The 24025-nt window shown below is 44.7% G+C and overlaps 2 protein-coding genes across 6 annotated transcripts; both read left to right on the top strand.

Moving 5' to 3' along the window:
• The first annotated feature begins 47 nt into the window (after nucleotides 1-47).
• Nucleotides 48-3793, top strand: GDPGP1 (GDP-D-glucose phosphorylase 1). 2 transcript variants are annotated; one of them, XM_074234069.1, is made up of 3 exons: nucleotides 49-469; nucleotides 1501-2721; nucleotides 3706-3793. In XM_074234069.1, the coding sequence occupies exon 2, from the start codon at nucleotides 1554-1556 to the stop codon at nucleotides 2715-2717; it is 1164 nt and encodes a 387-aa protein (XP_074090170.1). In that variant the 5' UTR covers nucleotides 49-469; nucleotides 1501-1553; the 3' UTR covers nucleotides 2718-2721; nucleotides 3706-3793. The 2 variants fall into 2 exon arrangements, with proteins under 2 accessions (XP_074090171.1, XP_074090170.1); XM_074234070.1 differs by lacking the exon at nucleotides 3706-3793 and having other exon boundaries at nucleotides 48-203; nucleotides 1501-3085.
• On the top strand, nucleotides 3301-23831 carry LOC141521466 (tubulin polyglutamylase TTLL13-like). 4 transcript variants are annotated; one of them, XM_074234062.1, is made up of 17 exons: nucleotides 3301-3499; nucleotides 3706-3958; nucleotides 4838-4878; nucleotides 6913-7031; nucleotides 8047-8177; nucleotides 8441-8597; nucleotides 8787-8930; nucleotides 9373-9458; nucleotides 9793-10024; nucleotides 10568-10752; nucleotides 11300-11485; nucleotides 15146-15335; nucleotides 15931-16110; nucleotides 17166-17484; nucleotides 18069-18324; nucleotides 21844-21954; nucleotides 22535-23829. In XM_074234062.1, the coding sequence occupies exons 1-17, from the start codon at nucleotides 3334-3336 to the stop codon at nucleotides 23160-23162; spliced, it is 3384 nt and encodes a 1127-aa protein (XP_074090163.1). In that variant the 5' UTR covers nucleotides 3301-3333; the 3' UTR covers nucleotides 23163-23829. The 4 variants fall into 4 exon arrangements, with proteins under 4 accessions (XP_074090163.1, XP_074090164.1, XP_074090166.1 ...); XM_074234063.1 differs by lacking the exon at nucleotides 3301-3499 and having other exon boundaries at nucleotides 3506-3958; nucleotides 9739-10024; nucleotides 22535-23831; XM_074234065.1 differs by lacking the exons at nucleotides 3301-3499; nucleotides 6913-7031 and having other exon boundaries at nucleotides 3933-3958; nucleotides 9739-10024.
• The last annotated feature ends 194 nt before the right edge of the window (nucleotides 23832-24025 follow it).

The following is a 24025-nucleotide window of genomic DNA, read 5'->3' as shown; positions in this document are numbered from 1 at the left end:
GGGCTGTCCGGGCCCCGCCCACTAGCTTCTCCGAGAAGCCGGAAGTTGTCTACCTCATAGCCGCGCCTGCCGGTTAAACAGCGCGCGTGCGCACTCATGACCTCCGAAGCTTTCAGGAAGTCGGCTGCCCGTTTCCTCTTCCCAGACCCTGGAAGTGGCACCTGTACAACCCACCCCAGCCTAGCCCGGTGGGGAGAGCGAAGGTGAGGAGAGGGGAGCGAGCCGGTGCTCCCACTCTCTGAAGGAAAGGGAAGGGACAGAAGTGGAGTCAGCTGTCTGGGAAGAGTGGAAGCCCCCTGCTGCCCGGGGAGGGCGGATGCGGGAAGGCTTCCTTGGACACTTTGACCCCCACGATAGATTTCTCCATCTTCTGAACTCCTGGCCCCCGCCCCCTTTTTTTCCCGACTTCTCTAACGAAACTTAGCTGGTGTTAAGTGAAAGGAGCACATTACTTGGAGACGAAAAAGAGGTGGGTAGGAAACAAGCAACAACTTCCCGACCCCAAGCCCACCCCCCTGTCCACCCCTGGGTTTGCTTTCTGGTTCCACTAACTTGACTTTGTGACATATATACATACATATGTATATGTATGTATGTTGTCACTGAAGCTTTGGTTCCTCTTTGGTAAAGTGGGACCACCTGCCCTGTTTACCTCATGAGGCTGTTATGAAGATCGAGCAAATGTTTAAATGTGTGTTTTATTTAAAAACTTTAATATACCATCTATGTTGTAAATATGTGAATGTTAATTTCCGTACTTGTTTTACATCTGCTTTACTATGAAACTACATTCTTTGAAAGGCAAGGAACATTTCAAATACTTCATGGTATTTCCCGTATTCTACATAGGAGTGATCAGTAGCTATTTAATGAATTAATTACTGGGCACCGAACTGTGAGCTTGTCTTCTCCACTGCCTCTCAGACTTCCCGGGTCTTGTTAGTAACTTGATCAGCAAGAATACATCCTGGTAACTTGTCCAGGAAGAATACCTCCTTTCCAAAGTGTTAACTGTTTTTTGAACTAATGAGAAATAATTAGGGGAGCTCTATCAGGAAACAAATGTAAATTCAGGTACTTTGTATCCCTTTTTCTGTTTCTGGATTCTGTTAGACAATGGAGTTACAAGTGAGAATTTGGGGGTGGGAGTAACAACAGCAAAAGAAAATGTTATGGGACACGTTTTAATGTTTATCAAGTTATCAATTGTCCTACGTATAGGTTTAGTCTTGCATTCATTGAGAGAAATTGTATGTGTATATAAGAATATAAATATATTCACACACATACATATATGTATATACATATACAAAAAGTGGTGCATATTTATATGTTCAGACCCAAGCATCAGAGAAAACTGTTTTTATATAGACTTATAACCATGTTTTTCCAGAAGTTATTTTTAAAAGTGATCTAAAAAACAGACCCAACCTTGCCACCAAAATTTTTTTTAAAGCCCTTAGAAATGATACCATACCTTTACCCCTTATTGTGTTTCAGGCTACCTGAGGAACCTATACCTGGTAGAAGCTCAAGATTTTTGACTTTTTCCTATGGCTGTACCAGAGAATATAAATGAAACTTCAAATTTACCACCAGAGAACAATGGCTGTGATGAACAGTCAAGACTCCCTGTTAGAGTGGGGGTACAGGATTTTGTGTATTGCCCAGAGGAACTGAGAGTGAATGGGATACAATGGCAGACTAGTGAATCTGGTGTCCTGTGTACCCCTTTGCTATCTCGTTTTGATTGTGCCCTCCAGTCATCTTGGAAGCAACGGATGGAACAAGGATTGTTTCGTTACTGCCTTGGGGAACTACAAACCCAAATCCTACCTGGCCCTCTGGGTTTTGTGGCTCAGCTGAATGTGGAACGGGGTGTACAGAGGAGACGCCCTCAGAACATCCAGAGTGTGAGGCAGGCATTTGACCCTCACCAGTTCAATTTCAATAAGATCCATCCAGGAGAAATCCTCTTCCGCCTGTGCAGAGACCCAGGTTTTCCAATAGCTCTCCAGTGCCCTGAGGTCCTGGTAATTATCAATGTCAGTCCCTTGGAATGGGGACATGTGCTATTTGTGCCGGAACCCACCCAAGGGCTTCCACAGATCCTCACGCCAGACCCATTACAGTTGGGGGTGGAGGCTGTCATGCTCAGCACCCACCCTGGCTTCCGGGTGGGTTTCAACAGCCTAGGTGGCTTGGCTTCTGTTAACCACTTACACCTGCATGGTTACTACCTAGCCCACAAACTGCTGGTAGAGACAGCTCCAAGCCAGCCACTAGATCGCCATGGTCATATCAGCCTACTAGAAGGACTTCCAGCTCCTGGGTTCCTATTTTATGTGGATGAGCCGGGTCCCAAGTTGAAGGCACTGGTAGACAGGGTCTGCCAGGTGACCAACTATCTTGTTGACCAGGAGATTGCACATAACTTATTTGTGACACGTGGGGCCCCGCCTGGAAACCCACCGTCCTCGTCGGCCCATGCCGGTATCCGGGTCATCCTGTGGGCCCGGAGGTCCAGCTTTGGGGTTAAGGAAGGGGAGGCTTTCAACGTGGCGCTCTGTGAGCTGGCGGGACACCTGCCTGTTAAAACATCCCAGGATTTCCACAGCTTGACAGAAGCTTCAGCTCGGAGGCTCATTCAGGGCTCTCTCCTGCCCCCCTCCCAGTTTTTACACCTTCAAGAAGCGCTGGTGTCGCTCCTGGCCTAGCACAGTGGGTGTTCTCCCGGGGGTGCCCGTAGTCTAATTGATCTTTCTCTCCCGGAGTCCGGACTGCTTAGAAACCCTTCGGGGCCCCTATGGGCTGTGTGGCCCGGGCCTGGCACTCGAGGCCCTCCCCTCCCGCCCTGGCTTCCAGGCGCTTTCCCGGACCCACTTCATGTTCGTTCCCCGCGGGCCTCCCTCGCGCTGGCCAGACCGGGCCCCGGCTGCCGCCTCCCCGCGAAGCTCCCGGCCCGCGCCCAGCCCGCGTCGTGCCGCGTGGCCGTGGGCCTCCGGGGCCCGAGGACATGGACCGGCCGGTGCCGCAGGCCCGGGAGGAGCGGCTCCAATAAAGCTCGCGGCCGCGGCCCCGGCCCCGGCCCCGGCCCCGGCCCCGGCCCCGGCCCCGGCCCCGGCCCCGGCCCCGGCCCCGGCCCCGGCCCCGGCCCCGGCCGCTTCCCAATGATGTTCTTCCGGGGTGGGCGGGAGAGGCTGGGCCGGCGCCCCCGGGGGCCCGGCCACGTTCTGGAGCGTTCTAGCGCGCATTGTAGGCCGTTCGGAGCGGCGCCGGGGTTCCGGGGGCCTGGCCCGGGCTGGGGGCAGGGCGTCCCGCCGCCCCGGGAAGATGGCCGCGCGCGGGGCCGGGGTGGGTGTGGCCGCGGAGGGGCGGCCCCGCCCCCCAGGAACGCCGCGCCGAGGCGTGGCCATGGCGACGGCCGCGGGGGCGGCGGGGGCGGCGGCGGCGGCGCGGCCAGCCTGGGGAGCCGCCGCCGCCGGGGGCTCGGCGCTAGGTGAGGGCCCGGGGCGGGAAGGGGCCCCCACAGGCCGGGGGCGGCCCGAGGGGCGGGAGGAGAAGCCGGCTCATGGCAAGTGGCCCAGCCCCGAGTTCACCCGCAGGCCCCACGCTCCATGCCTGCCCACCCGAGACTGCGCGCGTGTGTGTCTGTGTCTGTGTGCGCAGCGCCCACAAGCCGGCCCTGGCCCCCCTCTGCCGCAGAGCCTAGCAGCATGCAGAATACTGTTTGCAAATCCACCGAGTCAGAGGAAGACTATGGGGAGGAAGAGGAGTCGGAGGAGGACAGTGTCCAGAGGAGCGCAGGCCCCCCTCACGCCCCGCAGCCGTCCATCGCCCAGGCTCTTGGGGACGCGGCCCCGGCCCCCCCTCCCGCTGCCAAGCTTCAGGAGAAACCGGCTCCCTCTGGGCCCCAGGACCCCGAGGTCGGGAGGAAAAAGAGAAAGTGGAAACGGAGGTTAGACGGGGGGCCGCGCCTTGTACCTACCGGCCGGGCTTAGCCCCTGGATCCAGACCTGGCCCCGGCCCGGCCCGCAGGGAAGGCATAGAGGGCAGACAGGAAGGAACTTCACAGACCTTTATTTTCATTATTGGGCTTCGCAACACAACGCACAATGATTAGATTCCCTTTTATAAGTAGTGGGGGAGGTTCAATGGAGAGATAGTTAAGTTAAAATGTGAGGAATTCAAAAGACCAAGAGAGCGGGTGGGAGGAAAAGTATTTCTAGGCGTTTTAAGTGTGGTGCTTTTGTGTGGTGAGAGTAACTCACTTTTGTCTAGGTCACAGTTTGGGGAGTAAAATGATAACAAAATTAGAAGACCCTCAGATTAAAGAAAACTTTAAATGATAGGCAGAGTCCAAGTTTTTTATTTAGTAGGAAATGAGAAACACTGCCAAGGATCTCTGAGTAGATATGTAACGGGAACCTGACGTGAGCATAAGAAAGATTATTCTGGCAGTTTTATGAAGAATGATTTGGATGAGTCTGCCAAGGGTGGGAAAATCTGGATGGGGTGGTAATGGCAGGGCCTATTCTAGAGGAGTATTAGTGAGAGTAAAGAAAGGTTGCTAAAGTGTAATAGATGATGTGATAGTAGAATCAACAGGTTTATATAACTAATTGATTATAAGAAGTTGTCAAATATGAATTTTCCTTTGAGATTTCTGGTATTCTGATCTTTCTCCTATGGTCTTCATAGCTGAAAAGAGAATTTGGTTTAGCTCTTTAGGTATCCTTTTTGGGGACACAGATCTACCCACTCAGCTTCTGCAGGGTTCAGTTTTCCCTCCTCTACTTTTAAATTTCATTTGATCTTGCATCTCCCTCCATTGCAGGCTCTTGACTATCAACCTGACCAATTGCAAGTATGAAAGTGGTAAGAACTTTTTTGTTGCTGGTCATGTCTGACTCTTCTTGACTCCTTTGGGGCGGGGGGGGGGGGGGGTTCTTGGCAAAGATTCTGGAGTATCTTGCCCTTTCCTTCTCCAGTTCATTTTACAGATGAGAAAGCTGAGACAAACTAGGTCAAATAACTTTCCCAGAATCACACAACTAGTAAATATCTGAGGCCAGATTTGAACCTAGGTCTTCCTGACTCCAGGCCTATCACTTTATCCATGGCATCACCTACCTAGCTACCTCCAGTAAGAACTTTTAAACTGTTTCTAAAACAGGATTTCTCCAATGTCCATGTTGCTAACTATAAATATCCCTCATAGCCTCCAAAAGGCAGGATCTGTTAGCAGTAGCTTCCTTCTATGGAAGCAAAGTTTCAGCAGAAAGGTACCTGTTAAACTGTCCTGGATAACATCAGTATTGGCTTAGAACCTTAATCTTTCAAGATCCATCCAATTATTTCACAAATTAATAACTAAATACAAAATACTGTGCTAGTATTTGGATCTTTAAGAAGCATACAGTGCAGGAGGAGAGATACACAAGTAATTATACTATAAGGAAGTACTAAAAAGGAGCAAGGTTCATAGGTGGTCATGGAAGATATTGAGGATTGGCATGTTACTCGAGCTTCAGTAAATAAGATTATATCAGACAGAAATGAATAGGGGGGTCAGAGAAACTGTTTTTTAGGATGGAGAAGAGAAATGGGCAAGTTTTGAGGTGTAAGGGAAGAAGTCAATGGTGAAGAGATGCTTGATAAAGTCCCAGATGAGACAGGAAGCATAGAATCAGACATAAGGCAGTGCAGTGCAGTGTAGAGAAAAGAATGTTGGATTTGAATAGAAGGACGTGGTTCCAAATCCTGGCTCTTCTGGATCATAGTATCCCCATTTGTAAAATGGAGGGGGTCAGGGAGGCTAAGTGGGAAGAACAGAGATGACTTTTAAAGGTCATTCATTGCTCTAAAGCTATGAATGCTAACAATGTTTATTCAATGATAATGAATGAAGACTGGCTGTAGGTTAGCATTTGACAGCTCATATGATAGGCAAGGGGAATAATCAGTACCATACAACTTATATGAAGAAATTTTCAAGTTCACTCTAAAACGAAAATGAATCCCTCTAATAAGATCTAAATACTAATTCAGTCTTGGCATTGGTCCACCCAGAAATGAACTTGAGAATCCAAATTTTTTTAACAAAAAAAAGTTATCACCAAGATGACATTCCTTCCCAATCAAGGTTCTTTCATGCATTGGTGATACTGAGCCAATTTAGAACTCTAATATGAACCAAGGGAAAAGAGGAACCTAGGACCACAGGGCTTCCACTTTAGAATTTAGGAAATAGGCATGCCAGGTTTGTTGGGGGAGGTGGGACAGATGATATAGACCTAGGAGAAATCCCTGCCACTAGTATCACATTATTTGATTAAAATGAAATTAAAATAAAATATTATGAATAACCTAGAAAGGAAAAAGGAATTTAAAAAGGGGAGACACAGAATAGTGGGGCTATAAGGAAGGTGTATACTCAAATACTACCATATTAATAATGAATTTAACAATTATTGTGTGAGTTTCAAGTCTTTTGATTTAGAACCATTGACTCTTTTTATCCCTAGTACCAGGTGAGAGGAACATTTTTCTCGAGTTCTTTAAAGCACAGGGTTTGGGGAAAAGGCTGTTGTACTTAAGGGGCAGCTCTGAAGAATTAAGTCCTAGACTTAAGGGGCAACTCTGAAACATTAAGTCTTACTCATTGGTTGGGGTAAACTAGAGCTGACTAAGGTAAAGGCAGGTTTTTAGTTTCTCTACTGTAGACCCACCTGGGAAGAAGGATATAAGACATAGGAGAATCCTGTTAAACTACAGTGTTGAATCTGCCCCCCAACCAGAGCAATTTTTCTTAGTCTTCACCATACTGATTTAAGGAATGGCCATAGTTTCTTTCTGTTCCACATGGAATGTACCTTGAAGGTCAGTGCCAGAGTGTTTCTGCCTTTTCAGTTCGACGAGCAGCTCAGCTCTGTGGCCTGAAGGAGGTGGGGGAGGATGAGGAATGGACAGTGTACTGGACTGACTGTTCTGTCTCCCTGGAGCGTGTTATGGACATGAAGAGGTTTCAGGTATTCCTTGAAAAGAGACACTAGGGAAAGGGGGCTATACCGTTAGAACATCTAACCCTGTAGAATGCATAACAAGTAAGCATATACTTTTTTTCTTATTCAGTACTTCAAAAATAGAGTTTCAGGGAAGACCACTCCCAGAGACTTATAGGGAATACATCTAGGGATTCTATATACCATAATGAGGTGGAATCATGAGATATCAGTAAAGCTCTCTGTGAATTTTCATCCTTTTTTTTTTTTTTTTTGCAAGGCAATGGGGTTAAGTGGCTTGTCCAAGGCCACACACAGCTAGGTAATTGTTAAGTGTCTGAAACCAGATTTGAACTCAGGTACTCCTGACTCCAGGACCGGGTGCTCTATCCACTGCACCACCTAGCTGCCCCTTCTCTGTGAATTTTAAAATGGTATTTATATTCCAGCACTTTTTATGATGACAGCCATCTTTACCTCTTAAATCCAAGGAGCTGCTTCTTTTGCTTCTTTGCTTGCATGTCTCAAATTATCCCCCTCCCCCAAAGTTTGGAGTTCTTCTTGGAACCCTGAATGCTATTTTATCCCTAGAAGATTGGTGGTCTTAATAATCCCTTCAGCTGCATTTTCTTTTTCTTGTTTGTTTCCTTTTGAATTCATAAGAACTCTTGTTTGCCTTGTTTTCTAACCATATACCAATTATACTGACAGAACCAGTCCCTTTTAGGACCAGCAAAATGGAAGGGGCCTAGAGGGACTAGAGTTAGGAATATAAAGGGACTATAATGGATCTAGTCCTCTTCACCTGACATTCCCTAGCCTTGTCATATGTCCTGGTCATCTTTCTATTTCTCAAAGAGACCCCTATCCTAAAGTACCTCTCTCGGGGTACTACCTTCCCAATGTTCTCTATCTCTCCTCTCCATTTTCCTTTACTGCTTTTCCTTTACTTGCTACTGCTTCCTTTACTACCAATTTTTAAATCTTAAGGAGCTAACAACCCACTTTGTTTAGATAAACTAGCTGGCTCTGTCTGTTTTAGAAAATCAACCATTTTCCAGGAATGACAGAAATCTGTCGTAAAGATCTGCTGGCCCGAAATCTCAACCGCATGCATAAGCTCTATCCTTCTGAGTACAATATCTTCCCCCGGACGTGGTGCCTTCCTGCAGAGTGAGTAAAATTTGGATGAATGCTGAGGTAGACTAATGGCAGAATGTAGCTTTCTATACCTCTTTCAGACTTATATTATGTCAGAATGGCTCACAGGGATAAAAATTAGAGAAATTCAGCTGATCAAAGAAAAACTAATCTGAAAATGGGTCTTCCAAGAGAGTCAAACAGTAAATAATAGGAAATGACTCAGAAGATATCCTATGGGTGAGCAGTGACCATGATACCTAGAAGCTTTCTGACTCTACCACTGTGCCAAACAGCTATGGGGACTTTCAGAACCATGGACGTCAGTGGAAAACTCGCACTTACATCTGTAAACCAGACAGTGGCTGCCAGGGACGTGGCATCTTCATCACCCGTAATCCTCGGGAGATCAAACCAGGAGAACATATGATCTGTCAGCAGTATATATCCAAAGTGAGTTTGATTTAGAATCTATCACTGGCCTCTTATTACCTGTGGAATCATATTTTTTGACAAGCTGAATTTTATTGTATCTTCCTAGAATCATGTGGGAGGGGACTGGTGTCAGCACCTTTTACCATCCACTCTCCTCAGTTTTAGTTCCTACTGCTTGCTTTCCTCACGGGGATCACTCTCTCTCAGCCCTTCCTTATTGATGGCTTCAAGTTTGATATGAGAATCTATGTCCTGATCACATCCTGTGACCCGCTTCGTGTCTTCATGTATGAAGAAGGCTTAGCCCGCTTTGCTACTATGCCTTACATGGAACCCAGCATCAGCAATCTGGTATGAAGATCTCAAAGGTAGCCCTGAAATAGAAGTATGCCCACATCAGTGCTCTAGTGTTTCTCTTTCTGCTTGTCAACAAGTCCTTACAACCACATTGTTGGAGAAACCTGAAAAAAATAATTTAAATTTCTACCTGTTTACAAGAAAAGAATCAGAGGGAGATAACTCATAATCTGACTTGACAACCTTTTTCTGAGAGTAGTATGGGCAAATTTTTTGTTGAGAAGAACAGTGAGATGGAAACATTAAGAATAAGTTTAAAAAATTTTAATGCTATGATCTTGCCCAGGCTTCCTTTCTTCCCAATGGGAGGCACTCAAGTCATTTTGAAATCCATGGATCACAAGCAAAAATTCCAGGGGAGGGAGTGGAATAAAGGAATGCAGAATGGGATTAAGGAAATACATAGCCTGAGAATATTCAACTGGTTCCTTCATAGGATGATGTCTGCATGCACCTGACCAACTATGCTATCAACAAACATAATGAGAATTTTGTCCGAGATGAGACTGTAGGCAGCAAGAGGTACTTCCCCCCCCCCCCCATTCCCAGTATTTTTACAGCCCAGCCCAGTCCAGCCCAACCCAGCCCTGCAGAGGTACTGGTGGAAGTCTTAGTAACCCAAGCAAATGAGTGACCTCTTTGGAGGCTGGTTTCTCTGGAATACGCAGGAACAGTTTCTTCTATATCTCAGGCTCTCTGGAGCCTTTTCCTGGGTATGAATCCTGTCTGTCTTTGAATCTAACTCAGAAATCATACTCTGATTCCAAACCTCACTCTTAAGAATGATTTCCTTTGAAATCAGAAGGGTATGGGTGTTAGAGAGTTTCCTGAATCCTCTGAGTACTGGGCCTCACAGGAAGCTGTCAACACTTAATACTTGGCTGAGAGACCACAGCTTCGAGCCAAAAGAACTGTGGGGGGACATTGAGGACATCATCATCAAGACTGTAATCTCCGCTCATTCCGTCCTTCGACACAACTATCGAACCTGCTTTCCACAATATTTGGGTAGTGGCACTTGTGCCTGCTTTGAGATCCTTGGCTTTGATATCTTACTGGACCACAAGCTGAAACCCTGGCTGCTAGAGGTGAGCACAGTCCCCAGGAAGTTGGAAAACCAAGATCAAGGGATCAGTCAGATCAATAGCACTGTCCCTGTAAAGCAGTGAGGCCCTGGTTCAAGAAATAGGCATGGAGTTAAGTGGTTTAGAAAGAAGTGAAGGAAGCAATAGTACAAGATAAATGGTGTATTTGTAAATATACATACACCTACCTGTCTATCTGTGCCTATGCGTGGAATCAAAATTTAATGGGTCCCAACCCTATGCAAATGACTCTCTCGGCCCATCATGTGAAACCAGATTTGGGATACTGACTGGTTTACAATATGAGCCTCACTTTTAATAGTCACAATCCCTTTGTCTTCCCTTACTAATTTATAAAATTGAAAGGGAACTTTGTCACTACCTGAGGATTACAACCCCAACCAAGTCTAGTCTGTTTATCTGTAGCAACTGAAAGGGATATCTCTGTAATGACCTGTCCATTATCTCTAGCCTGTCAGCTGCAAATGATCCTTAGCATTCTGGGAGGACTCAGGCAAGGGGGTGGACAATGACTCTTCCTCATAGGTAAATCACTCTCCAAGCTTCACCACAGACTCATGCCTTGACCGGGAAGTGAAAGATGCACTTCTTGGTGATGCTATGAACTTAATCAATCTACAAGGCTGTGACAAGAGGAAGGTGCTGGAAGAGGATAAGCGGAGAGTTAAGGAGAGGCTTTTCCAGTGTCATCAGCAACCACGAGAATCTCGGTATTTTTGATGTATTATGTATATAATTATTTGTTGGTTAAACTGTGTATTTGCCTACTCCTTTGTTTCTAAGAATGAAAGCTCCTTGCAGGAAGGGACTCAGTTTGGTTAACTTCTTGTACAATATTTAATTTCTGAAGATAAGATAGGTAACAAAGAAAAGGAAGCCATGAATGATCCTGCTACCCTGAAACATCAAAGTAGCAGAGTATGTTTTCTCTAGTATACCCTCCTGTATTGGAAAAAAAAATAACCTGTTCAATACCAAGTAGATTGGCACTGCCCCAATTATTACGTTCAGTAGCACTGCTATGGATGAATTTCTAATCTCACAACGAGGCTTAGGTCACAGAGGCTTTTTCTATTAGGAGGCACATTTTATTTTGTTGACTTAAGTTATCCTTGAATTGGTTCTGGACTAAGTGGCAGGAAGGAAGGTGGGGAGACATACTTTTCAGACTTATTACCCTAACACACACACACACACACAAACACACAAAGACACATAAATGAACATTCTTCCCTGAGCTAAACATGGTTCCAACAGGCGAGAACAAATGGAGTCATCAAATGCAGCAATGCTGGATCAGGAGAGGTATGAGAACACCCACCTAGGTGGCTACCGGCGTATCTACCCTGGCACAGACACTGAAAAGTATGCTCCCTTCTTCAAGCACAATGGCTCCCTTTTCCAGGAGACTGCTGCCTCCAAAGCAAGGGAAGAATGTGCGAGGTACAATACTTTAACAAACTTTCTTTAATCCTTAAAATTTTTCTTTTCTCACTTCCATCGTCTGGTATTTACTGAGATCTGGTTTCCTCCTGATGACACAGCATCCCTGATTACCATTTCCAGTTGTACTCACCCCTATTCTTCCTGACCTTGAACCCCTTATCCCCACAAAGCTGGTCATGCTTACAGAGAAGGAAAACTCCTTACTCTCCTCATTACCACTTCCAGCTTTCCTCTATCACATTCATTCAATAGACCCTCCTATTTCTGAGGTTCATTCAATCCATAATTTAGTATACAATAAAGATTCTGATAGTTGTTATATTCCAACCCCCTAAGAAGTTTTCTTTCTTCCCTCAATGAATTCAGTGCCTGGTTCCACACTTTCTTTCCTTAACTTCCATCCCTGCCCTGCTACTATAGGATTTATACGTATTGATATACTTTCAAACAACCTAATTTCCCCATGCCCTGCTCCTACACTCCAGTTAAACACAAAGAAGGTCCTACCTTTGATTTTGCTGTCACCAACAAGTGTTCACTTCTATGTTCAGGTACTCTGAAATCACTTTATCTGAACATAATCATTTATTAATTTTATCTTTACTTCAGCTTTACAACCGCTAAACATGTTCTTTTGTCCTCAGTATAACCTCCAAACTTTCCAGGGTCAATGACTACACAGTACTTAACCTATCTTTAAACTTTTGATTAACTAGCTCCACATTACACAAATCCTTTCTTCCCCTTATCCTGTCACTAAGTAAGCCTTGTCAAGTCCCAACTTTGGATTACTTCCATCATTCACTGCCTTCGCCTCTACTCATGTGTTGCGAAGTAGAACTGTAGAGAATCAAGAAACTGATGACTACAAATTTATATTATGTATTCTCAGCTGGGCTGTCGCTCTGAAACAAAGTAATTCTTTTATACTTCCTTAACTGATTCATTGAGCAAGTAGGTGGTAGAGAGTGCTGGAGTCAAGGAAGACTCATCCTGAGTACAAATCTGCCCTCAGACATTTACTAACTTGTTGGGACCCTGGACAAGTCACTTAACCCTGTTGCCTTAGGTTCCTCATCTATGAGATGAATCGGAGAAGAATATTGCAAACTACCTTAGTATCTTTGCCAAGAAAACCCCAATTGGGGTTATGAAGAGTTGGACATGACTGAAAAATAACTAAAACCACAAAATTGATTCACTTATCCCACTCAACCTCAACAGCTTTTCAAACCCTTTCAATTCCTCCTCAAAATGCAACAACTACATCCTCTCCCCCCACCTTCTCCCTCAAACTTCTTTCATATTTCCTTGAAAAAATTGAGGCCATTTGCTGCACAATCCTTCCTCCATTCTCTTCATCTCACTTAAATGGGTTCCTTTACTGCCTTCTCCTATACCCCTCCTCATATGAAGATGTCTCTTCTCCTTGCCCAAATAAATATCTTTATATGCACTTGATTCCAAACCTCATCTTTTTCTGAAGACTACCCCCTCAATCATCTCCACTCTCACTAATCTACAGTCTCTCCCTGGCTCCTGTATATTTCCCTACTGCCTACAAACATATCCATGCCACCTCCATTCTTAAAACAAACTCTCTGCATTTGATCCATCCATCCCACCCTAGTTACCTGCCCATTCCTCTTCTATTCACTCTTTTTTAAATTCTGACTTTCAACTTCATTCAACTGAAATTATTCTCTCCAAAGTTAATGATCTTGTTTGTCAAGTCAAATGACCTTACCTCATTTTCATCCTCCTTGATTGCTCTATAAAATTTGTTGCTATCCATCACCTTCTCCTTGATACTATGTCCTCTATGGGTTTTTGAACATTGCTCTCACCTTGCTCTCCTCCTACCTGCTTGAATCCACTCCTCAGTCTTCTCTATTTTATTCAGCTCATGCCCACTAATTATGACTGCACCTCAAAGCTCTGTCTTGAGCTGTCTCCTTCATCCTATATATATATTTTTTTGGGGGGGGGACAGCTAGGTGGTAAATTAGAGTTACAGGCCTGAAGTCAAGAAGATTCAACTCAATGAGTTCAAATTTGGCCTCAAACACTTGTTATATGACCCTGGATAAGTCACTTAACCCTGTTTGCCTCAGTTTCTTCATGTGTCAAATGAGCTGGAGAAGAAAATGGCAAACCACTCCAATACCTTTGCTAAGGAAAACCTCAGATAAGGTCATGAAGAATCAGATACAACTGAAATGACTGAACACCACCACCATATTATTTTGCTTGGTGATTTTGTCAGTTCTTATGAATTTAGTTATCTTCTCTATGCAAATAATTCTCTAATTTTTTTACCTAGCCCTAAATTTTTTCTTAATCTCCAATTTTATACCTTTATACCTTTTGGACTTCTCAACCTGTATGTCTCATAGGTGTATCAAACTCAGCATGTCCAAAACAACTTATCTTTCCCCCAAAATTCTCCCCTCTTCCTCTGGCTTTGTAACCTTAATGTCATCTTTGACTCTTCATTCTCTCTCATTCTATATATTTCAGTTCTGTTGCAAAGTCTTTATTGTTTCTGTCTTTGCAACATGTATCATACATCTATCTCCTCTTTGACATAGCCACAATTCTGGTATAGGTAGGCCTCTTATCACCTTCTCCTGGACTACTTAACAGTAATTTAGTCAACTTGACTCATTTCTTCATAGTCCCATTCATTCTCCACCTAGATGCCAAAGTATAGATCTCATTATCCTTCTATTCAGTAAATGTCAGTGGCTCCTTATTAACATCAGAATCAAACATAAAATGCTTTTTGACTTTTAAACCAGTCAAAAACCAGACTTCTTTCTAGTTTCTAGGCTCTTAGACTTTATACCCTTCCATGTATTTCCTGCTGTTCTTATTTACAACAATCCATTCTCTTATTTTTAATGCCTTTCTACTGACTGTCCCACATGCCTAGAATGTTCACCATCTTGTCTCCACCTCCTGGTTTCCCCTTAAGACTCAAGTCAAAAGCAACTTTCTTCAAGAGGGATCCTCACAAATTCCTTCCTCCACCCCCTAAAGCAGGGTCAGGGAACCTCCAGCCATTTTGGTCTGTTGTTGCCAAGGTAACCACAAGCAAGACAGGAAAATCAATAAATGTGAGGGTTTTTTAGGGGTGAATTAAATTTTTGATCAAATATAGCCTGTGAATGATGTTATAAATATCTAAATGGCCTTTGGCAGAAAAAAGGATCCCCACCCCTGTCCAAGAGCTTTCCCCTCTTGGGAATATCTCCCACAGTTCCTAGTAGTTATCCCTCATTAGAATGTGAGCATTTTGAGCACAGGGATTTTCTTTATATCCTCAGAACTTAGCGTAATATTTGGAATACAAGTATTTATTAAATGCTTGTTTTGACTAAAGACTTGGTCATGCTTCCCAAGGAAAACATTCAGCTTTTGGGACTTAACCTCTACTCATTGGTATGTAAGGAAGCTAGACCCTTAAGGGGAAAGGGTGAAGAATAGAATTATTCTGTTTTTCAAGTTCTTAATTCTTCATTTAAATCAGGATCAAGGTTGTATTAGCAAAGTTCCCACTGGCTTATTTTTTCTTTTCCTTTTATCAATTTTGGGAATCCCACTCCTACCTCTTACATTACTTAAGAGCCTAAGATCATTTTGTTGTCCTGTCAGGCAACAACTGGAGGAGATCCGTCTAAAGCAGGAACAACTTGAAGCCACAGGTGGCAACAACAAGAAGAGGAAAGAAAATAAGGATATCAACCAGGGAGAATCAGCAGGAGAGAAGAACAGGTCCAGGGTGGGGCCCAAGGGCCTGCCCACTCGTTTGAACTATCTAAGGTCCAGAAACCAAGAAAAGCAGGTGTCATTGACTTAAACTAAATCACAGATTCATTTACTTTGTGAGCTGGAAGGGACTTTTGAGATCATATGGACAAAATTCCTTATTTTACAGATAAGGAAACTGAGCCTAGAAAGGCTAAATGATATCCTCAAATGTCACAACAAATAAGTAGCAGAATTAGATAAGAAACCCAGGTCTTAGAGCTTTTCTTTCCTCTACCACTGGGCTCCCTTTTCAGTAGTGAAGTCAGGAACACAGGGAAATTGTGGAATATTCCAGAGAAAATATATTGTTATATATAAAATTAGATTTAAACTTCTAATTTAATCAGTAAATTGAACCTGACCTAGAAAGATTTTGTTTAGGGATAGCAATTAAAGAGAAGGGTTATTTAAAATCTGAAAAACCTTACCTAAACGTACTCTTATAATGGGTACATTTAGGATTGTATGAGTAGAATGGTATTTGATACTTCCAAGAGAAAAATAGAGAAGTTGAGTGGTCAGCCAAATAACAAGAGGGGATAAAGTTGGGGGCAATGGATAGAAGAATGAAGAGCATTGTAGTGGTAACAAGTATGGGGCCTTCCATTTATCACTTGTGTTTTCTGTAGCTTCCAGCAGTACAGGTGGACATCATGCAACCTCAAGAAATTGTGGAGGAGGAGGAGCTGGAGAGGATGAAGTCCCTTCTCAAAAGGGAGAATCTTATTCGTAGTATGGGTATTGTAGAACAGCTTACCCGTATGCTGCACCCCATTCAACGATCCCAGAATAAATTCTCTACAAATCGGGTGAGAGCCCTTCCGCATTCCACATGGGACTGCAAAATGTGTTAGGGTGTAATGCTAGTGGGCTGGTTAGAATGGTGCTTGACACAGTTGTTACACAAAACCAGCAGTGCACATTGAAGCAGTTTCATGCTAGGGTCTGGAGAGGAGGAAGGATTAGAGTCCTTGATGCATCCTGATCGATTCCGTGTCCTTTGACACTTACATGCAGTCAGAAAAAAGCTCTCCAAACAACTAGTAGCTAGTCAGTCAGGATGATGTTCGTTATATATACTCTTATGTTTGGAGAGGTATGGAATATTGGTCTAAATACTTGTTCCACACTGAAATCAAAGCCAAAGCCTTAAACATTTATATCCCCCTGTGGCTTCTGAGTGGCTCTTTTCCCAGAATTGCCAGGGCACAGAGTCAGGACTGAAACAAAAGTGGCAACCACCTAAAATGCCATATGACTTTGGGCCAGGGATAAGGATAAGGAAGGTGCAACAAAGGCTATATTAAACATTGTTTTTAAATAAATGTATTTATAATGGCAGAAAAGTTGGCTTTTCATGGCATGTTGATATTTGTGATTAGTCAGGTTGAATGATCTTACAACATTGGTGTCAAACTCAAATGGAAATGGATCCCTGCTGCTGCATAGTGACTTGGAAAACCACAAATTAACACCATCTCTTATATTGTAGTTTTTATTAAACATTTTCCAATTACATTTTAATCTGGTTAGAGCCACACTAGAGAACAGAAAGTTTTGCAACCTCTGATTTACAGTACAGGCTCAAATCTTCTGATGAACACAATTTTCAAATGCAGGAAAGTATAATTTTCAATTCTTGTCAAGGGCACACAATTGCCTTATCTTGATTCAGGGACCTAATCTAAAGAGAAATGGGAGGATAAAAAGCAAACCTTCTTTGTTGGACCTGCCTAAATAGGTTACTTTTATCAAAGTCAAAAGGAAAAGTTGGATAGTGGTTCTTCTATAAGTTTTGACCACCGATTTCTCCCCAAATGTCCCTCCTCCCAACAAAGATAGTAAGATCTTGTTCTTCTTCTAGGCTAGATTTCATCAGAACGGACTTGGCAATCAAGAAGTGCAGTCTGTGAATCTCATACCTTTGACCCTTCTAAGAGAAAGGTCTGTCCCAGAACTGTACCCTAACTTCATACAACCAGTTCGAATTCACACATTCATCCCAGATATCCTGGGTCCACTGTCTAACACGAGATCAACCATCCCCCACCCCTCCCAGTGCCAGCTGCAGCCCAAGAACCTCAACTGGTTAGGGTCCTCTACTACAGGCAGTGGTTCCTACTCTCTTACAATGAAGAAGGCAGGTCGTCATTTTACAAGTGCTCAAGGAAAGCATGAGAGCAGTAAGTACCCAAATATCTCACCTGAAAAATGTTCAATAAAGGGCTCTTTGCAGCTCTTTTCCAACACCTGGTTTGGCCACTCTTTCCCAGGGTTGCAATAATTTTTTTTCTCAACTTATTTCGCTGCTCCTACTTTATCAAGTACTACTAAGCATCCTGGGATAAATTCTTTAGGCTTCTTGTACCTCCTCTAAAACTCCAAAGAATAAATCACAGAGCAACTTACAAGACTGGGGATGGGAAGTCCTTAGGCATTAGGGGAATGGGTTTGTAACTAAATAATAAGCACTGAGCTTTGAGAAGAGCTTGAGAGGAAAAGTTTCTTAGAAACTAAAAAAGTCACTTGCAACTTTGAAAAGTGGGCTGGAATGGCCCAGGAGAGGCTACAGGAATTAAGAAGCCAAAGAGTAAATGGGTATTAAAAAAGGCCAGGGCCAGAAAAGTGCCTTGGGGTCTCCAGGAAAAAGTAAAAAGATCTGGTAAATGTGGCTTCTGGAAGGCGGGTAATAGATTTTTAATGGCTCCGGGTTGGCTAAACCGCCCCGGGCCCAGCAGCTGCTCAGGGCCCCGTGTTTTTATTTTAGAGGCTCAAACAAACAGAAGGCTAGAAGCCATGAGCCCGGCATTGGCAGGATCAGTGCCACCTTCCCTAACGCCAAGGCAGGGCTTCCTGCTGCACCCTGAGCGAGAGGCCCGTGACCCCCGGGCGGGCCGCGGCCTGCCCACCATGGCGGAATCCAGGCCCAGGGCCTCGACCCGAGAGCTGACCCTGGGCCCTGCCTCGGCGCCCCTGCTCCGGCACCCCAACGCACTGGGCCTCCTCCACCTCAGCCACCACAGGTAAGCGGGGCTGCTGCACCCCGGGGGGCTGGGGCCCGCCCTGGCCATCAGGCTGGTCTAATAACAGCGCCGAGGGCAGAAGACCCAGGCCAAGCGCAATGCCGGGCTCCGGGGAGGGCGGCCCGCTGCGGGCCTGCGGGCTCAGGCCCCCTCTGTCCCCCAGGTGATGGGCCTGAGCCCAGGGCCCGAAGAATGAGCTTCTGGGCCCTGCAAAGCAGAGCAGAGGGAACATCTGGGCCGAAAAGAGCGGGAGCCAGCCTGCCCCGGCTGCGCCCCGCGCCCCCGCGCAGCCCGGCGGCCGCACACGCGCCCGGGCCCCCGGCGCTCCCGGCCCCGGCCCCGGGCTGCTGGCGCTCACGAGGACGGCGCTGCGACGTGCGGCCGGCGCGCCCGCGGGGGCCGCGGCTGGGCCCAGGCTGAGCTGATTGCCACTGTATTCGTCATTTCATTAAAGTTTTATAGCGTTTCCCTTCCCGCCTGTGCCTCTGCCCGCGCCTCGCCTTTCCGGGACTGGGCTCGGGGACCCCAGCCCCGAGCTCCGGCCCCCTCACCCGTCACTCGAAACCCGCGGCGAAGGGCAGACCGAGGCCCGGCCAATCCCTTCCACGCCTCCGAGGCCCCGCCCCCTGCCGCCCCCCTGGTGGCGTATGGGAAAGCGGCTTTCCGCGGGGCTCGGCGCTGAGCCCGCCCCTTCCGCTTCCGGTCCAGGCTGAGCCGCCCCGGGGCCGCGGGCCGCTTCCTCCTCCTCCGCCGCCGCTGCGCCGGCTCCAGTCGGCGTCATGGCGGCTCCCTCCTGCTTCTCGGTGGTCTCGCGACTCTGCGCCGCCCCAGCGTGGGCTCGGCTCCTGGTGCGCGGCGTGGCGGGGCCGCCCAGGCCCGGTCCTGACCTCGGGGCCTTGGAGCGCGACCTGGACTCGGACTGGGAGCCGGAGCGGGAGCTCCAGGAGCTGGAGAGGTACCGAGGGCGCGGCCCTCGCCGGTCCCGTCCGGTCCCCGAGAGCCCGCGGATCCCGCTGCCGGCTCCGGCTGCCACGACGCGCCGCCTCGGAGCGGCCGAGGGCCGGGAGGGAGGCGGCGGCGAGGACTCGGGCCGTGCCCGCCGGCTTCCGTGCTCTCCGTCCTCCCCGCCCCTTGCCTCCGCACAAGTGTTGCCATCTCTTGATTTCTCCTCCTCCCCGGCCTTGTGATGCTGGAAACTTCCCCCAGACGAGAAGTGATGGGTTTCTTGCATGGGGACGGGTCTTTTTCTTCATTCCCCCCCATATTCTGCGGTAGAGTTTTACTTTCAGGGCGATGGAACCTTAGACACCATCATCTACCATCTCCGAAACTTCATTCCTTAGAGCCACTTTTCTCATTCACTAAAGCTGCTTGGTTTTTTGTCAGGTCTAGTCCTTTATCTTTCCCTATTCTCAGCTCATCTCTTCTACTTTGACTTCATTTATGCCTCTAGGGAGCCTTCACCATTGCCTAACACTACAATATTTAAAAATTAGTATCCTTAGAAGCCTTTGTCCCCCAGATTTTTAAACTAGTATCAGTCTTATAATTCTTCCTTAGTGTTTACAAGATAATTACAAAATTGAGCATCGATTTTAATTGCTATATATTTATGGAAGTTCACCTTAACTGCTTGCTATTCAACAACTGTTCTTTCTCTGTCAGTTTCCCCATCGAATATTCATTGACTTTTGCCCCTAATTATACTCCCACCTCTGATGTTTAAATTGGGTGACAGTTTTCGACTTCACAGAAAAAATTCAAGCCATTTAGTATTGGCAGTATCAGATGCCTGCCTTCATTCCTCATAATTTATCAGCATCATCACCATATTATCCTTCCTTCTGACCATAAAGTAATTGTTATTCCTATTTAGATACATCTAAGTTCAGTTCTCCTGAATCTCCCAGTATTCTTCATATTTAGTTTCTTATAGCTTAAAGGATATAATAGAATCTATTCATATATTACAATTTGTTTAGCCATTCCCCAAAGAATTGGCTTTCTTTCCAGTTTTTTACTGTTATAAAAAGTGCTTACAGGAATATTTTGGTCTTAAGAGCAATTGCTTTTTAAAAAAATTTTCCAATGCCACTTCTTCAGTTCATCTCTTTATCAGTTTTAGGATAATCTTATTTATAGATGAAGTCATATCATTGTTCTGTTGAAAAATCTAAAATGACTTGTCAGAGGGGCGGCTAGGTTGGGCAGTGGGTATAGCACCAGCCCTGGAGTCAGGAGTATCTGGGTTCAAATCTGGTGTTAGACACTTAATAATTACCTAGCTGTGTGGCCTTGGGCAAGCCACTTAACCCCACTCACCTTGCAAAAAAAAAATACATAAAATGATTTGTCAGTACCTCTTGCCTAAAATTCAAACTTTTTTGCTTTGAATTAAAAAGGCCCTCTACAATCTAGTGCCAATCTCTCCTAGGTTCATCTCATAATGAACTACTTGATGGCTGGCATACCTACAGTTCTATCAAACTGAGCAACTATCCAACTCCCTAACAACTATGCTTTCCTACCTCTGTCTTTGCTTACATTGTTCCCTTCCCTAAAATGTCTTCCTTCTTCATCTATTGACTTTCTGCCCCCATGGAAAGAAGACTTGACTTGTAGTCAAAGGACTTCTGTTCAAATGTTATAATATGTAATCCTGAGCAAGTCACTCAATCTCTTCAAATCTGTTTTCCCCAACTATAAGATGAGGTAGTTGGACTAAAGACTTATTTCAGCTGTATAAATATATGTTCCTTGAATTGTTCTATAAAATCCAATTCACATGTCACTATATTAACCTTTTCTTCTGTCACAGAGAACCTTGTGCCTCATAATGACACTTTATTTTACAACTCTTTTAATGTATTAGCAAAATAGAGGTCTAGATTTAGAGTCAGGTTTAAATCTTGGCTTTGCCACTTATTTGCCTGTGTGACTATAAGAATGTCACTTAAAATCTCTGGACCTGAGAACCTTCATCTGAAGAATAAGGTTTAACTAGATGACCTCTAAAGTTCAATCTAGTGCTAAATACAATCTCCTACTATACCCTGAGCTCTTGGAGGCCAAGTACTGTGTCTTAACCTGAGCTTTATATTCTTCCTAAATACATACTGTGTACAACTAAAGGTTTACGAATGAATGAATGATGACACAATAGAATATGAAAACATATACAAAAGGGGCATCAAGGATGATGCTGGAGCTCAAATAAGATTCACATTATTTCTACCTGAAAGAAATCTCGGGGGGGGGGGTATTTCATGGGAAAAATAGCATTTGAGTTGTATTTCAACAAATAGGAAGGAATTCTGTAGGCAGAAATAGGTAGAGTTATTTCTGGTATGAGGAATAGATTCAACAAAGGAAGAGGTTTTCTTAGCATGTCTAGACAGCTATGCAGTGATCAGAATGAACAGGTGAACAGGCCTGAGATGTGAAGAGAATTAAAGGCAGTACATTGTTTTGAGAATATGCTGCCTAATATGTCTTTTGTCATTTGTTCTTTTCTACCAGAAATCTGAAACGACAAAAAAAACAGATTCGATATTATAAAGTCTGCAGACAGATGGAAGCTTCAGGTGCCCCACAAAGGATCCTGAGTAGGAGTGCCATGGAGCAGATCAGGTAAGATCAATTGTATTGTCTTTTGTAATCTCTGATGTCTCCAGAGCCAAAATCCTGCTGAGAAACTTAAAGCTTCTCATGACTAGAGTTGGAATAGGGCATAATTCTGGGAGACCACAGAGCTGAAACTTTTTATTTTATTTATTTTTTTTTAGGTTTTTGCAAGGCAAATGGGGTTAAGTGGCTTGCCCAAGTCCACACAGCTAGGTAATTATTAAGTGTCTGACACTGGATTTGAACCCAGGTCCTCCTGACTCCAGGGCCAGTGCTTTATCCACTGTGTCACCTAGCTGTCCCTAGAGCTGAAACTTTTTAGGGCTTATAGTGTATAGTTACCCTTACTCTTCCAGTGTTGTGGTAGGCTTAGAGTTGGGTTCTGTCTCCTGAGGCTGTTTAGGTGCTACCATAGTCACATAAGGACAGAATGAACCCAGTCTATTTCTCTCCTCACTGAGCCAGTTTGGTGTGACTAGATATAAAGAGCTTATTTTGTGCTTTCAGAAGCCTAAATAATTTTTAACCACAAATTTTGCTGTCATTAGTCTTCATCACAGCTTAGAATTTTATCCATTGTCTCTAGGTATTTACACAAGGAATTCTCTGAGGATTGGACAGTTACCAGATTAGCTGAAGGCTTTGGAGTCAACACTGATGTGATCAGAAGAGTTTTAAAGAGTAAGTTTGTTCCCACATTGAAGCAGGAAATAAGGCAAGATAAGAAGATCCTCAGTAAAGCTAAGATCATCCATCATCCACAGACACAACCGGATTTACAAGAACCACCACTCCTGCCACCCTCTATAGGTCATCTAGTCTCAGAATCTCTGCCAATATCAGGATGTGAGGCCCTGTCACAGGGCCATCATAAGGGTCAAAATTATGGTTCAGCTTTACAGGAAAAAGAGAAGAATCCTCAGGCTTGGAAAACTCCAAAAAGTCAGAATGTTAGGGACAAAGTATGCCAGAAATTGGAGAGGGAGAAGCATACCACTGTGTATGCAGACTTGTGTCTTAAAAAGCAAAGAATATTACCTTCACCCAAGAAGCAAAAGCAACCAAATGGGTCTCATGCTGATGGGCTGCTAAATAAGGAGAAAGAAGAGCTGGTAAAGGCACCAGAAACAGAGGACAAGGAGTTCAGCTGCAAAGTAATTCAGAAAGGGAGAGAGTTCTTTGATAGTAATGGAAATTTCCTTTATAGGATCTGAGTAGGTATTTTGTTGTATTTGTGAGACTATCGTCAAGCAGGAAGAGCAGTGCCAAGAAATTTATATTTTATTTGTATTTGAATATATTATTGTCCCAAATTGTTACATGTTATTTAGTTGTTCTGGTTTGAGAAGTGCTGCAGTTTTTGGAGTAACAATTATCTATTGAGATTCTGGACTTCAATATATATACCAAAAATGGTAAGCTATGTATAGCAACTATGTGATAGAACAAAACTGTTGGTGTCTCTGCCTCTGCCTCTTGGCCTCTTGACAATATACAGCTAGGTGGTACTGTGGACAGAGCATTGGACCTTGAATTTGGAAGACTTAAGATGTCACCTGAAGACACTACTTACATGACCCTGGGCAACTCATTTAACTCTCAGTTTCATCAACTGTAAAATGAGGATAATTCTTGGGTTATTGTGAGGATCAAATGAGATAATATTTGTAAAGTGCTTTGCAAACCCCAAAGTACTAAATAAATGTTATTACTAACCAGTAATTCCTGGTTGATATTAGCACAAACATACATTTTCGATTGAAGTTTTTCTGGACCACATTCATCTTTACTCAGGGGGTTTTAATCAAAGTTCAGGGATCCAGGGAACTTATCTTTTTCATATAATACAGACAGTAAAGTCACTCTTGTTTGTGAGGGGTTATGTTTTGGCTCAATAAACAATATTAAGGTTCTGTTGTCCTGAGAGATGCAGTTAAGGAATAGTGGGAAGTTGCCTACTGGTTTGATTGCGGGGGGTGGGGTGGGGGGTGGAACACAGCTTGGTAAACCAGGCAGTTTAGAATTTTACCAAGCATTGGTTTCCTTTTTTGGAAAACAATGTTTTTTGATGGATGTT

Source organism: Macrotis lagotis, chromosome 4 (genome assembly GCF_037893015.1).
Source record: "Macrotis lagotis isolate mMagLag1 chromosome 4, bilby.v1.9.chrom.fasta, whole genome shotgun sequence".
NCBI lineage: Eukaryota > Metazoa > Chordata > Mammalia > Peramelemorphia > Peramelidae > Macrotis > Macrotis lagotis.
Note: the sequence above shows the minus strand (reverse complement) of the source record. Positions and strands in the feature narration are given on the sequence as shown.